This window comes from Tachypleus tridentatus, chromosome 2, assembly GCF_004210375.1.
Source record: "Tachypleus tridentatus isolate NWPU-2018 chromosome 2, ASM421037v1, whole genome shotgun sequence".
NCBI lineage: Eukaryota > Metazoa > Arthropoda > Merostomata > Xiphosura > Limulidae > Tachypleus > Tachypleus tridentatus.
In genome coordinates, this window is record NC_134826.1 from 110,175,869 (window position 1) to 110,193,341 (window position 17,473).

Consider the following 17,473-nt stretch of genomic DNA (forward strand, 5'->3'; position numbering starts at 1 on the left):
TGACACCACCGAAAACTGAGAAAAACTTTTAAAACTTTTTTCAACCCAAACAAGCCGTTTTTACGTATATATTTTAGTATTTGGATGTTCACTCTTTAAACCAGTACATAAATAAAACGATTAGCGTACTCCTTTAATTAAAAATAAAAAAGTATAGTAAAAAGGTTTCAATAGAGACAGACACCTTTCAGTGACTGTTTTTTAGAACTATAGCAGGTGCAACTTTATATTCAAATATTATGATTAATATTAATATAAGAGAGATTTAAAGATCTTTACAATGAGAAGCCATGGGCTATTAGCCCTAGTATAGCAAAAGAGATTGCTTTTGTTTTTAACTTATGATATTAATGTGTCTGTTTTTCTTGACAGATACATGACTATTGTAAACTGAATATTGAAATACATTTTTATCATCATTTTTCAGCAATATCAACCATAAATTTTTTGTTAAGTAAAGAACTCAGTAGTACTTGCAGAGCAATTGTTCAGATTTCTTATCAGATGAAAATCAATAGTGTTCTATTTAATTCTTTTCTGTATTTTCTATATGGAGTTATAAAACATGACTGTAATCTGAGGGTCGCAGGTTCCAATCCCCATCACACCAAATATGTTCGTTCTTTCATTCGTGAGGGAGTTATAATCTGACATTCAATTCCACTATTCGTTGGTAAAATAGTAGCTCAATAGCTCAAATGTATAATGTCCCTTTTCAGAAAATCCGAACTTACTAAAAAATAATTATGAATTTTTATATTGTCGTTTGATAGTAATATAACATTCTTCTGTAATTGTTTTCCATCAAGTTATTCAATGTGAATGAAAAATATATGCTATGGTAGAGATGCACTAGGGAATAACAAAATTTCATACTGTCTTTCCTTTCTGTTTTGTAAAAGCATGAAATACGCTGCTGGCTAAATTCTTAAAGCCAATAAACATAGAGAAAAAATATGCATTTTGCGTTGATAGACTCAACCACTTACTTGAGTAGAGCTTCGAAAGATGAAAATTAGAAAAGGGAAAATAAAATAAAATTTTTTTTAGTATTTAATAAGGAAAATGTGAAAACTATGAAATTAGCCTAAATACTAGCTGGTCAAAAGTTAAGACAATACTAAAAAAAAGTTTTAAACAGGGTAGGAAATGCCCACCAAGAGGTCTCTGTAGTGAGTTGCACGGCCATCATTACAAATAACATCAAACATTTGCTTTGGCATGGTCGATAAATGCGTTTACAGAAGGCTGGCTGGAATGTTATTCCAAGTGGTGAAGATGGTGTCACGAATATCATGCACTGTTTGGAATTGACGTTTATTTCTATAGACTTCCCCTGACATCCACCCCCAAACCTTTTCAATGGGGTTAAGTTCGGGTGAACACGCTGGATGGTCCAAAAGAATCACATTATTCGCCATGAAAAAGTCCTTTGGCCTCCGGGCCTTGTGGATTGCAGCATTGTCCTGCTGATAGATCCAGTCATTTCCACACAAGCGAGGACCTTCAGTCAATAAGGATGCTCTCTTCAATATGTCAATGTAGCTAGCTGCTGTTTCACGCCCCTGTATAACCTGAAGCTTCATTATTCCATGGAAGGAGAAAACACGCCAGATGATGATGGAACCTCCTCCATTGTGTCGTGTAGAAAATGTCTTCGGTGGGATATCCTTATCGTTCCAGTTTATTTCTCATCAAAGAACAAAACCTTCTTGCACTTTTTATGTCCCATGTTTGGTGCTTCTCAGAAAAGTTTAACCGAGCTGTTTCTTGGTGTGGAAGAAGGCGTGGCCTTTGAATACGTTTACGGTTTTTAAAGCCTTTCTCTCGTGGATGCCGTCTTATTGTCCTTGAGCTGCATTCTGCGTCCGTAAAAGCCTTAATCTGGTTCGACGATCGGCTGGCGTCTTGCCGGACAACCCGTCAAATCCTCCTACTCAACCCCGGCGAAATTTTCTTGGGCCAACCACTTGAAATTCTCGTTCAGTATCCCTCAGGGTGTTTTAAGAAATTTGCAACAGCAGTTTCACTACGCCCAATCTCACTAGCAATGGCACGTTGAGAGAGACTTTGCTTTTGCAGCTCGACAATTCTGCCACGTTAAAACTCTCAACTTTTTTAGCCTTTGCTATGTTTTTACTCAATGTAACACAGATGTCAGTGTGAGATGTTGATAACGCTTATGCTTGAACACAAATGACTAATTTTCGTTACGTGTTTACCAATTAACGCTTCGTTTCAATATGGTCTTAAACTTTTGATCAGCTAGTATTCTGGATAATATCATAGTGTTTACATTTTCACTATTAAATGCTGAAAAGTTTTTTTTCTCTTTTCTTATTTTCATCTTTCAAAGCTTACTTAAATAAGTGGTTGAGTCTAACAACTAAAAATGCATATTTTTTCTTTATGTTTATCGGCCTTAAGATTTTGACCAGCAGTGTATATTCATTTTGGAAACAATTTCTTATGATCATGTGTTTAACACAAGAGAATGTTTTTAGTACATATGCTAATTATCTTTTCACAGCTTTGTACGCTAGGCCTCATAAATGATCTTGTGTTTTCAATTTCAATGATGAAAATGTAATTGAAACACTCAATGTAGAATATTTTTACGAGGGATTTAATCTTTCTTCAGTGTTCAGTGTCTAAATAAATTCATGAACAAACGATAATTAAACATGTATATTGGCTGAATAAAGGATTTAATGAATTATTCATGAGAAAGAGAGTTCTTGGAAATTAAGTAACTTACTGCTTCATCAATGAATACGTGATAACGTTAAATATCCATGTAAATTTATGCTGCATATGCGATTAAAGCTTAAAATAGACATTTTTAAAGCAAATGTTCCTGTTTTTATATTTAACGAAGTAAATTTGTATATTTTCACCGAATTATTTAATTTGATTGTTTTACTCATAATTAAGACACCCCACTGCCTAACGATAAGTCCAAGGACTTATAACGCTACAAATTGGTTTCGATATCCACAGTGGGAAGATCAGACATAACCAATTGTGTATCTTGTAGTTAAGAAACAAAGACAATTATAGCCATTTGTCATCATTACTAATTATTTTTAAAGAATTTTCGGTAGCTATTCTGGTCTCCCGCTAGTACAGCGGTAAGTCTCCGTATTTATAACGCTAAAATCATGGGTTCGATTCCCCTTGGTGAGCTCAGCAGATGGAGTGATGTGGTTTTGCTTTCAGAAAAACACACACACACACACACACAGCTCTTCAGACAGAAGTTCTTAAATAAGGGTATTTCTTCTTACATCTGCTAAACAGCGTTGATCGTATTTGGGTCTCACAAAATTCGAAATTGTGTCATTATGTCCATTTTTAACAACGGACACAGCAAACGAGGAATAACATTCTACATAAATCACTGACTTTTGTTAAAATCCAATCATTTGTGACTGAATTATGGAATAAAAATAGTGTGAGAAAATCGCCCATGTTATCAGATAGGAACACTTTTTAGATTTTCGTGACCTTGCTGTAATCTTGACAATCACAAACTAATCACTTTTACGTTGGGTTATAGTCCAAATGTAAGTCGGCTTTTGTCTAAATCTATTTACCTGCTTTCGTCAAAAACACATATTAACAAATAAACATAGAAAAGATAAAAATTTAGAGTGAAAACTAGCATATTGATAACAATTGCTAAAATTAACCACATTTTGTATTAAGTGTAAATTATGAAATAAAAACAAAGACGATTTACTGGAACTAAGCACAAAGCTACACAATGGGCTTTATGTGCTCTGCCAACTACTGATATCGAAATCCGGTTTCTAGCAGTGGAATTCTGCAGACATATCACTGAGGGGGCAAACAAAGATGATCGTGTGGTGTGGTCTGTACAATGTATTGTTTTGTCTATAGGTCTTCAACTCTTTTACTGGCTTTCTAAGTTCTGGTGATAGTTGTAAAAACTTGTCTAAATTGATAGATATATATTGGTATTTATCTGATCGAGATTTGAGTTTATTGCCCATAATTTAAGTTGTTTTTTTTCAGCAAGGAAGTAAAGATTCCAAACAATTTCCAAAATAAATTGAACTAGAAACATTTAGTATCAATCTGTTTATCACCCAGCAGAAACGCTATTAAAAGTGTTACTTTCTATCCTAGATACAGAAAAGCAACAATTTTGAAGTTTTTCAACTTATTCAAAAATGTAAACTTTGATTTTTATAGTTTACTCTTTGGTATGTGTGTGTGGCAGATTAGATTATCCTCGGCTTTAAATCGAGAATATTGTACCTTTTCCTTATTGTTCTTAGCAATAAAAAGTAATAATTGAACTAAATAGGAATAAATGTAACTCAATGAAAGCAAATTCAAGTGGACAAATTACAATTAGAGTATCCTCAGCGTGTAATGTTTCAACTTTTGTTTAGATCATGGAAGAGAGAAAAACAAAAGAGAGGGAAGAAATAAGACTATATAAAGTTTTTCTTACTATTACCAAGAATCGAGACAAATATTATATATATATAAGAATAAATGAAAACGTATCTTACTTGTGAAATGCGATAAAAGACAGGAAAAAAAACATCCCACTCAATAACTCGGCTCTACCGACAATACTGGATACCTGAAAATAAACATTTTATGAAATTGTTACTTGCATGTTTCACCTTTAACCTTAAGATGTAAAATTGCTTTCTAATTTAGGACTTATTCTAATTTGTTTGCTGATTCGCGATATCAGTGTAAGTAAACAGAGCAAACTTTAAATAGAACGATAAAGACAGACAAATTAAGAGTTCATTTATCCTTGTAAACAGTTCTCAATTCCATCACATCTAAATATGTATCAACTCATACTAGGCCACTTGCCTCCGATGGCTTAAAATAGGTCTGAAGGCTTATAACGTTAAATGTAGGGTTTTGATACCCGCAGTGGGTGGAGCATACATAGTCCATTGTGTAGCTTTTTACTCAACAACCAAACGAATTTCATCAGTTTCAAATTGCCACTTCTCTTTTTTTCATGATATATTTTTTTTCCTCTTATAAACTAAATCTTATTACGAATTAATAAAATTTACTCATAAGGAGGCATACATTTAAGAAGTTTAAGTGATTTCACACATAGGAAAGCAATTCAACTTTCTCATAAATGTTAGAACTTTGGAGCTGTAACACTATTCTGGCTTTGAGACTTTAAGTGTTTAATAATACCAGAGGCAAACAATCACAGTGTAGCGTAAAATAAGATGTTACCTTTAAAAATAGCGTGATTAATTATTATTAGATACATTTAAAAAGTTATCAAACTCTCATTTTCAGGGCAATATGGATAGTTTAATGGTTAACTGTCAAAACTATGTTTATTGACGATACATAAACCATAACACTCATGACAATGAAATAAGTAAACTAATTAGTTATGAGTAACTGAATGTTTATATAGATTTGTGTGTGTGTGTATAGAGGTAGAGGGAGAAAATTAATGTCTTTAAAAATATTACTAGATGAGTGATTTGAGGCAAAGATTATTCAAGATTTATTAAATTGCCCTAATTCTTTCATTATTGACCCCCGCTAGTACAACGGTAAGTCTACGGATTTACAACGCTAAAATGAGGGATTCAATTCCCCTCGTTGGGCTCAGCAGATAGCCCTCTAGCTTTGCTATAAGAAAACACACACTCTCTTTTATTATCAAACCCTGTTATAGCTTACCTGAGCAAACAATGGTGTAATAAGACCATTATAAGCGTTAACATATCTTACTTCATAGTCATTTCTGAATATTTCGTTCGATTTCCGAAATCCCTATTCACATACAAATCTCGGGACGTCATTGCATTTTGTAGATTTAGCTTATTTCAGTAATGAACACTCGGCTTTACGTTAGAAAATGAATATCCTTATCGTTTATATCATTATAAATAGTTAACTTGTTTTGTTGAGTGCAGCTACCTCCATACTTTCAACCAGGCGTATTTAATTAGCAAACGTATGGTACAGTCATGCACTCTGTGATTATTCTCAGTATCGTTCTTGAAACTAATAAAAAGGAAGGAATGCTTTGATCACACAATATTTTTCATGAAAGCTTCACTGAAAAAATAGTTTGGGGCTCATTTTGGCGCACTTAATTCAACCTGGAGAACAATAGTTTATTATTTACACCGATTAAAATATCAGATTTGGGTCATTGATACATAAAATTAATGATAATCTCAACAATTTGATTTTTTATCTTCATATCAATTTATTTTTTTACTGTTCTGAAATCAGACGTATGCCGGAAAGAAAAACTACTGCAGTTATTTTGTTGGCTCGCACTGTTTTACATTTATTCGTTGTTGTACTAATCAACCCTCACTTTAAACTAATAAATTAGAGGGAAGACAGCCAATCTACAACATCCACCATCAAATCTCGGGATTCTTTTGTCTGATCGAATAGTAGGATTTGAATTTTACCTTTTAATGCATCAATGTCCCGAAAGTGTAGAATGCAATTTTTATGTAATAAAGGAACTGATTTATAGCTAGACTTACAAAACACTTGAACACGCTCAGCCCCTGTTGTGTAGGTTAATATAGAAAATTACATGAAATTTCACATTAGGAAGATTTATCAGTTTCGCTAAGGTATTCAATATTCTGATGAAAACTAACCATAGCATATATTAAATACACCCAGAATATAAACCAAAAATTAAATTATCAATTCAATATGATAACATTCTAGTGATTAAAATTAGAGATAAATATTGAAATTTAAAAGATTGTGGGATATTATCCAGAATCTTAGCAACATACTTAGCAGCTAGTCATCATCACCCACCGCTAACTCTTGGGCTACTATTTTACTAACGAATAGTGTGATTGACCGTCACATTATAACGCTTCTACAGCTGAAAGGGAGAGCACGTTTGGTGTGATTGAGATTTGAACCCTCGGCTCTCGGGTTAGGAGTCGATCGCCTAACCACCAGGCCATGCCGGATGTATGTAAAATATACTGTTACAATTCCACTCATATTGAAGAGAAGAGATATTAAACCAACGCCACATGACATGAAAGTGATACTTAAACGTGCGGTTCCTAGCCTTTCAAGCTTGATCAGTTTTAATAATCAAAGTTTTAAGTAAATTTATCCTCCCAAAACTAGAAGAAGCCGTTTAGCGTGCAAAATTGATGAAAATTGAGATATACACGACCAGAAAAAAGTTACTGTGAATGGCGTTTGATTACAAGCTGAGCAGTGAAACTGAAGTTATACAATATATTTTAAATCCATTTAACAACAGTAATATACATACATATATAAATGTATACACAATGTAAGTTATGGTTTTAATTGTGAACTTCACTTAAATGAAAATTAGCTAATACTGGCACCAAAATAAGGCACTTATAAAAGGAGGGGTAGTATAGAAATCAAATTATAAAGTAATATGTGTTAACTGCGAATAGTATTAAGATAAACAACTTTTTCAGGTATAGATAAAAATGAACTAATATAAGTTTACAAAATATACATCTTCATATCTCAGTTACATCAGTAACAGCCATATCTAAGGCTATAAATATATTTATTTAAACTTAAAATCAAATTACGTGTTGAGACTAATTTTAAATTGTCAGTGAAAATTGATTTGTTTCTTTACAATTAAGAAAAAGCTACGCACGGATCCATCGGTGCTTTATCCACCGCGTGTATCGAAACCTGGTTTGTAGCGGTGTGAATCCGCAAACGTTCTGCTGGGACACTGGGGAGTAATTATAATCGAATTCCGTTTATAATATCAATAAAAAATAAGACTACAGCATCTATTTTTTACTATCAGAAATATATTCTTAATGTCTGGAAGATCTTCTTTCATTATTTTTGAATAATAGTTTATCTCGTGAAAATGTTTGTATTCGAAAAATTATCCGATCGTCCATTTAAGGTACAAATTAAAGAAAATACATAAATTTTTCAGTGTACATTTCTTTGAATACTTTGCGGTAAAATAAAGTTGTGAATAATATATGATTAGTAAAGACTAAAATCTAAATGCATTTGTTCGTTAGTTGTATATTCTCGGTGTTAAAGATATTTTAACCACAATTGAATAACACTTCACACTAACAGCTTGATTAATCTAGTATTGGCTCACATAAGCATATCTCTAGAATCTAGGTTTCGATACTCATGATCCGCAGAGCACAGATAACTGATTGTGTAGCTTTGTACCCAGTTACAAACCAATAATAACATCACTGGCCCGGCATGGCCAAGCGCGTAAGGAGTGCGACTTGTAATCCGAGGGTCGCGGGTTCGCATCCCCTTCGCGCCAAACATGCTCGCTCTTTCAGCCGTGGGGGCGTTATAATGTGACGGTCAATCCCACTATTCGTTGGTAAAAGAGTATCCCAAGAGTTGGCGGTGGGTGGTCATGACTAGCTGCCTTCCCTCTAGTCTTACACTGCTAAATTATGGACGGCTCGGTGCAGTGGGCTAACAACCTACTCCCTTAAAAACCTGTTGAAGAATCCGCAAGGGATTGCGGTTCTATGTTCCTTGATGGAATCGAGTGGTGAATGAATGAATGAAAGAATAACATTACTATATTAAATATTACATTGATATGTGAATGTGAGTTTAGTGTTCGAATAAATGTGATAAAATAGTACTGATTAAAATAACTGAATTAATATAATAAAATTCAGAATTAATTACTGTTTAGAAAATAAATGTTTATTTACTTATTCAATTAATTTTTTAAATAATTTAGTAGTTTTTACCCGACACCATCTAAGTCCATATCGAATTTTGTTTTTGTTGTTTTCTACTTAAAATAATTGAGCTTACTCTATATCGTTTAAAAATACATTTGGAAAAACGGTAAACTCCGATATGATATAAACTAAACTTATAAACACAAACTTAGCCTCTTACTTCTGTTTAATTAAGTTTGGCTAAGTAGTTTGTTTTTATTTTAATTTCTTTATGTATTATTTGTGTTTATTTAAGATTATTCAGTCATATATCTGATAATGATACTGTTGCTAAGGCTTTGTATCTCTGTGTTTGTTTGTATTTTTATAAATGTTTAAAACAGATGTATGTTTGCTTTATTTAAAGCAACGAACAAAATAATTAGGTATTGAAAATATGTGTCCCATATTAACAGCAGATTAATAAAGGTAACATTATTTACATAATGTAATGACTGTTAGGTGTTTATGGCGGAATGAACTTATCAAATATTTAATATAATGAAGTACATACTTGAAATTGTGTAGCATAACGTTCGTATGTTATTATTTCACATTTATGATGCAATTGATCAATAATCAGTTACAATATTGGGTTCATAAATAAAGGATTTGTTTGAATAAACCCAAAACATATATATAAATATATTCTTTAAAAGTAGAAAACTATTTAATTTTATGATTGATTTCAGTAAAAAGAAAATTGTACAATAATTACGAATATCACACGAAATGAGAATCAATCCCCTATTTAAATTTTTCCATTAAGTTGTAATACAAAGTAAAATAATATTTTTATTTCCAATATATTTTCCCCTTAATACATATAAATTGTTTATATAAAACTTATCTTGGACCTCAAGTTTGTCTTGAGGATAGCACAACAGTAGCATTTGCTATCTTCCTCCATCTCCCAATACCGAATCAACCGCAAGTCTATGGGTTATTAACGATAAAAACCGGGTTTAGATACACTTGATGGGCGCTGTACAAAGACCCCATAGTGCTGTTTTACTGACCTACAAAGAAGCCTAAATTTAGTGCACTACGGTATAAATACTATTTGACAGATGTTACCCATGAATGAAAAATTTCCTAACTGCTTATAAATTCATTGGTGTTTTAGAAAATATAAGTCAAATGTCAGAAATTTTCTAATTCAGTTACTGAAACTGATATTAAGAATAGTTAGTGTAGTATGCGGGCATAGTAGGTTTTTTTTACTCATTAATTTAGCTATGTGAAAATTCCCAACATTTTTGTACTTTTGAGTGTATGTAGATTTAACACAGAACATTGATAAAAGAAGTAGTGATTATGCTCCTTTCGCACCAGCTACCTACCTACTGTTATGGGTCACTACCCAATCCTATCATGTGCGCCTTTTCATGGGAAATATTTTTCGTAAAGTTGAGCATACTAAATGTTAATAAACATCACTATTTTTCACTAGTAGGCAGGGTGATGCAATGTCTCTTTTCTTTCAAATGAAATGACTAACAGTGACGTAGATAGCGCAAGTGCCTGAGAAAGTTTGTGGTATGGTTTGAATTTCTCTTAAAGTTACACAAGGGCTATCTACGCTTGCCGTCCACAATTTAGCAGTGAAAGACTAAACAGAAGGCATCTAGTCATTACCACCAATCGCCAACTCTTGGACTGCTCTTTTACCAATGACTATTGGGATTGACCAAACACGCAACACCCCCACGACTGGAAGGACAACCGTATTTGATGGGACGGAGATTTGAACCAGTGACTCTAAGATTACGAGCTGAGCTCCCTAACCAACTGGCCATGTCGGGCCACCCGTGGAAGGAATTGCGTTATTATTTCGTGTATGTAAATCTATGTTTCTCAGTTTGTGTAATATCTTTCAACAAATATTTTGAGAGCATTTAATCTATAGCAAAGGTGTTGTTCCTCTTCATGTTCGTATGTTTTTACGTTTTGTTGAAATAAATAAACATTGTTTCAAAGTATTATACACTTCATTCTTCAGATTTCAGTCAATTTAAAAGAAAAATGGAGTTTACTTACGCATAATATTGGTATGATATTTTCAACTCGAATGTCTTTATTCCTGGTACTTACCCGCTTATGTAAGAAAATATTACCTCAGAATACCAGACCAAATATTTACCAAATATAGTAAACCCTGTCTAAGGCGGAATCGCACGAGACCGAGTAAAATTTCCGACTTAATTAGGTTTTCCGGTTTAAACAGTGAACATGCATTTCTTTAATTATATATAATTTTTGAGCGGGACATTATACTTGCTTGACTCAAGGGAAGTAAGGCGTTTGTGAAGAAAGTTATTATACTGTTTATGCTATATTTATCAGAATAAGAACAAAAACAGACATTCAAAATATATATAAGTACACAAAATGTTAATCAAATTTATTTGAAGAAAGTGTCCATTTTCAACTGTCTCGTTTTTTAATAGGCTTTCTCATGTGGTTAAAAGAGAACGCCAATTTTACGGCCTTTTCATGAAGTTCATTTTCCCCCTTCATTTGTGCAAACAATTTGATAGCGTTAATATAACTTAACACTTGCGATAAAGTAGGAATTTCTACTTCCTCAATATCTTTTCCATTTTTTTCATTTCTTCATCTGTTACCATATTGCGATTGTTTTATAGATTTTAAGTCAGTTTCATCAGTTTCTCTTAAAACATTCTTGTCAACGTTCACAAAACTTTTCGCTTTCAGAGAATTATCAGCATCAGTCTTCTCAACCAGAGTTTGTATTTCACTAGAATCATCATAACAAACAACTTTTGGAAAAAAATGAGGCTTTTTAGTAGCTTTTATTTAATAAATGATGGTATTAAGTAAATTTTTCCTAAATTTTAAAATCTGGGAAGATAGGAATTTATTTTTTCATGAAAATTATTTAAAGAGTAGAATTTTGCACTTAAAAGACAAATATATTTCAATAAATCATGAATCTAATTTAACTGCAAAAATGACTCCAGAAGAAAGAACGGACATTTTGTTACAGTAAGTATTGGTTAAATATATTCTGGGAATTTATATCTACACAAATTATTAATTAAGCAATAATTTATCAATATTTAAAGAAATTATTAATTTGAATAAGAAATTAATATTTAATAAAAAACATTTTTTCCGCCCTACTCTTGGCCCGGCATGGCCAAGCGTGCGACTCGTAATCTGAGGGTCGCGGGTTCGCATCCCCTTCGCGCCAAACATGCTCGCTCTTTCAGCCGTGGGGGCGTTATAATGTGACGGTCAATCCCACTATTCGTTGGTAAAAGAGTAGCCCAAGAGTTGGCGGTGGGTGGTGATGACTAGCTGCCTTCTCTCTAGTCTTACACTGCTAAATTAGGGACGGCTAGCACAGATAGCCCTCGAGTAGCTTTGTGCGAAATTCCAAAACAAACAAACAATCAAACAAACCGCCCTACTCAGGTTTCAATCCTACTTGTTTGTAGATGAGGTAGGTGAAAGATAGTTTTTCGTTTGCGTTACGCAGGTTTCGCCGTATATAGGGCCTTTTATAAGAGAAATCTTAAGAAATTGCTGCAAAATTTTTATATTTCCGGCTGAGATAGGTTTCCACTCTATGAAGTTTCCGGCTTAGACAGGTTTTACTGTGTATCATATTAACAGTTTCATGTTTTGCTTTATTATTGAATTGCGTTTCCCGAAAAATGAATAGAGGACAAGCTAGTCTAGTGATGTCAGCTTTTAGTGTTAATCATACGCCATAGTTTGAGTAAAATACGGCTAATAAACTGTTACCTTAACTGAAACAAACAGCAAACAAACGAGATTTTGATATCTGAAAATGACATGTAAGCTTATTTCTACTTTATGAACTTAATGTTCCCAATACACGGAAATAAACTGTTACAAAAACGCGATTTTATTTTATATCCAGTCGTGAGCCCAGGCACGCAAATAAACTTCACTGTATTCAGCTTATAGTTTTCAATCTGGAACACAAATGAGTCTTACTAATATGTCTCATATTTATTCAACTAGTTCACCTATTCAAGCCACATAGTGAATCATTTCGTGTTATAATAAAATAACTTAGGTTTTGTAATGCTCACATACCAATGACATGATATGTATGCATGTTCTTCAAAAACTCAACTAGTAACTAACCTAACTTGCAGAAAACTTACTTATCGGTTTTGTGCAACTTGATTCTATGAATGCCGATCAACTTTAAACATCAGAAAAACATTAACACATACAATATCTATAAGCACTTATTTAGATAGGTAAATATCAGTTTCGCGCTTGTTAGTTAACCACGTGAATTCTTTCCGGTCGTGTGAATATGTAATGGTACTTATACGTCTGACTACATATACTCTATTACCAGGCGAATACTAAACAATAACGTAAACTTTACTTAACCTAATAAATATATAGCACTTCTCCAAACCAGGAAAACTTCTTGCAATTCCTGAAATTTTTAACAAAAGGAATGATTATCACGAGTATGTAGATTGGATAACTTTGGGAATATTTTCTATTCTTGCGCACGATCAGTAATCTATTAAGTTATTAAGTGTTCACAAGTGGTACATAGGTTGAGTAAATACAGGATTATTTACAACCAAATGAAGACACACAATCAACGTTATAACGTGTGAATTTAAATGAAGCCTTATCCACACAAAAGAACGAAAATAACAAATACAATGTAAACAAAGAAAAATATAAAACTATTGTTTTACTAAACAAAAACCTTCATTGTGCTTTTACAAAACCGATAAGGGTAGAAAAATTATTATTTTAAATGAATAACACTACAAAAAGAGTAAATGCACTACTCTGAGGGTCTTATCAAGTACTAACGAAACAAATGTCACAAATCTTGTCATAACTTCTGTAAAAAACAGTAAGTTTAAATCTAAAACATTATTATTTCAAGTCTTCCTCTACATAGATTTTATGCATTACTCAAATTACATAAAATTACTTTACCCTTTCTATTGATTGTAGCCACAGTCGGCAATCCTAACTTCAGTCTTACTAAATACTTCATTAACAGAGTATATGTTTTGTTAGAGCTAAATTCCTATACGTGCAAAAAATCTACTGATTATGTTTACTGTTAAAGTAAACGATTCTAGATTAAATGACAAAAGTAAGGTTTCTTTTTATGTTAAATCTGTTTTTTTACAAATCTTTTGGGTGAAAAATATCTCATATTTAAAATAACGCTTTAAAACAACTAATAAAATAATTGAACTTAAGTAAAGTATCATCCACATCTACAAAGGTAATTGCAGAAACGAAACCATGTTTAAAGTGTAGGTTCCCCCTTGTTACGTATATTATATGATATTTACATGGGCAACTTTGAATCAAAAATGTTTCAAACATTAACCATTAACTCAGATTTCTGAAAAAACATGTGAACCATATTTTCATTCTTTATACAAATGATTTGGATTCAACTTTATATTTTCTGTCATATTTAAACAGTAAAGAGCCGAATATTTAATTCATTTATAAGTGACAAAATAATTGTCAGTACCATTTCTTTACGTCTACATAAAATCTAAGAGATAACGCTTTTTTCCATACTTTTAAACTTCTATTTAGAGCATATTCAGTCTTGGAAAAGTTTAATAAAGCATTAAATTTCTTTCAAAATATTGTCTTAAGTCGAAAGCATGAAATTAACATGATTAACGAGGTGTACATTAAAGTTAAGAAATAAATAAAAAAAGAAAAATGACGAGAAAAGGAAGGAAACATTCAGTTTGTTAAGTCACAACCTATAAGTTTCTGACAGGATCAATATAATTCTAGAGAAAACAAGTAAGCTAGTGTAACTTTCAAACCTACGAGCAAGTTACAAAATATTTTTTATAGAGGAATAGATAGAATTTGAAATCTAAAAAAGTGAGAAATTTATCAAACAACAAGTGAATATAGCATAATATAAATTGAACAACCAATACAGTCACTTGAAACAAGAAAAAAAAAAAGAACAGAGGAAAACTGTAAAATTGGAGAAACGAATACATCAGTTAAAGCCAATGACATAATGGAAAATATCATATTATAAATCTCAATGATGCATAACACAGATCAGTGCATAACACAATAAAACCGTTGCATCGACAGATGTATTAAAGAACAAAAAATTATAACCTAGACGAAATGGTTAGGATTGCATGATATATGGAATATACTTTTCTAAATGTTTTAATTGTGACACCATGAGAGCAGAAAATAAAAAGTACTCCTTTTCTAAAGCACAAGGATTACATAATAGTATTTCGCATTGCTATGTTGTACCTCTCTTCAATTTTATAAAGACGCCCTTACGTACTTGACAATTAACTATAAATGTGACAGTCAGGAACTACTGAAATGTAACAAGCCCTTTAAACTGGAATTAATCTCTCCATGTCTTAATTTAGTACCTGTGAGAAAAGAGAAGCCTATATATAGTATTTTCTGCTTGTGACTACATTATATAAGCTCATAAGCGTTTAGTACTTGTATGTATATTAGCCAAAGTGGTGAATACTTACTGCTTCTGTGTGAACAGGGTGACAAGCAAAAAAAAGTCCAGCGGTTGCAGAACTTTCATGCGACCACATAAGAACGTCCAGACATGTGTAAGTAAACAACAGTGTAACCACAACGTGTAGGATTACGTTTACCAAATGGAATCCGAACACTGAACCTTCTCCAATATGCATGTTCCACCTGTAATGAAATATATATATATATATATATATACGTATGTCGTTTTAATACTAGGAAAGGTTAACGTTATAAAACAGGAAATAAGGTAAAATAAAAACAGCGTCTTCACGCCACATGTGTACCGATTGACGCAAGAAAAATGGAAGAATCCAGAGCAATTCCTTATATTAATTAACTAAGGACACTCTATAGTTGTACGCTGCAAAATATGATTGAAGAATAATTTGAATCTTGTAATATTAGAGCTACAACAAACAAAAACATCGTAACAAAATAATGTATTATTTAGATATTACATTATCTTACTCATCTAAGGTAAATATCTGTTGTATACAAACTTCTTTGGTTATTCTACAATTCAATACTTAAAAATTCTAAATCCTGTAGAGGTCAAGTGATAAATTTAACATGAGTCTTACTTATTTTTGAAGCTTGACCAATCGAAGAACTTATATGCTGTTATGTGAAATTATGTTTAGTCAATATCTTGCGACTGTGATGTGGAACAGACATTTCAACACCTTGGCGTCCTCTTCTGACTGATTACATAATTCGTGATGATAAAAAACCCACTTGAAGTAAAAACGTATCCTCAAGACGGCTGGTATGGATATTAACACTTTAATTAAAATAAAGTACAAAACAACGTTTTGACCTTCGTAGGTTAATCTGAAGATGATCTAAGAAGGTCAAAACATTGTTCTGTACTTTATTTGAATTAAAGCTTTAATACCTATACCAGCCATCTCGAGAATGCATTTTGACTGATCATGTGATTTGAGTTATGTATGTAGTAATATGACACAATCTTATATTTTTGTACTTTTTAAAAAAATATTTGCAAAGTTCAGAGTGTTTAGAATTCTTCAAGGACCATGGTTAGGGTTCAAAGAAGACATTTTAATGTTTGACTTATGTGAAGACGAGTAAGAGCATAAGAGCAACAAACTGATTCAACTCAACTCGAACTGTAATTAACAGAATATGGAAACACGTGCGAAACTAACGTTGAAATGCTCAGACTTCTGGACAAGGTAGATCATTATCCACAACACAGTAAGACGAGTCCGGCATAGCCAGGTGGTTAAATTACTCAACTCGTAATCTCAAGGTCGCGGGCTCGAATCCCCGTCACATCAAATATGCTCGCCCATACAAGAAAATAACGTGTATGAAACCAGAGTGCAATGTGATGTGAAAAGAAATAAGCAGTGGTGAACATATCAAAGTTATATTCTGTGAAATAGTGATATTAATGTTACATATTAAATGAACTTCCTTTATTTACCACTCGCTCTGCCATACGCTGGTGTATTTTACCCTACTCTCTGAAGCCCAGCATAGTCATGTGGTCAGGTCACGCGACTGGTAATTTGAGGGTTGCAGGTTCGAATCTCTGTCACACCAAACATATCCGCCCTTTCATCTGTGAGGGCGTTATAATGTTACGGTTATCCCAACATTCGTTAGTAAAATAATAGTCCAAGAGGTGGCGGTGAGTGGTGATGACAGCTTATTTCTAGTCTTTCACTGCTAAATTATGGACGGCTAGCGCAGGTAGCTCTCATGTAGCTTTGCGAGAAATTAAAAAAACAAACAAACTCTAGTTTCTGCTTGATGGATGATAACGCGCCTAACTTTGCTAACTTTGTCATCAAAATCCTTGGGCGAAAAAGAAAAGATTGACTGTATTTAGTATCCTACATACTTAAAGGACTTCAGTTCGAGCATGAATGAGAAAAACTTGTAGAAAAGGCATGACGAATTTTGAAGTGACTCCAAACGTTAAATATGCCAAAAAACCGCTTTCTTAGCTGAGATACTGAAAATATCTTAAGATTGTACCCAACATCTTAGTAGTAAACATATATTGTCGCCGACAGATTTTCCTTGCTGTTCGTTGTGACCATAATTCATAACGAAATAAAAAAATTATGAACTGTCAGTATGTAAAACTACTTACGCTAAACGACCAATTAGTGACATTTCAATTCCCATGACTGACC

At 32.8% G+C, this 17,473-nt stretch overlaps 1 protein-coding gene across 2 annotated transcripts in view; it reads right to left on the reverse strand.

Moving 5' to 3' along the window:
* Positions 1–17,473, reverse strand: part of LOC143244828 (protein O-mannosyl-transferase TMTC1-like) — a 108,518-nt gene that overhangs the window by 58,525 nt on the left and 32,520 nt on the right. For both annotated transcript variants that reach the window (XM_076490206.1, XM_076490205.1), the window contains exons 2-3: positions 15,290–15,467; positions 4,545–4,618 (exon numbers count right to left, since the gene is read on the reverse strand). In XM_076490206.1, coding sequence (XP_076346321.1) covers positions 4,545–4,618; positions 15,290–15,467 — 252 coding nt within the window. The remainder of the gene's footprint in view (positions 1–4,544; positions 4,619–15,289; positions 15,468–17,473) is intronic.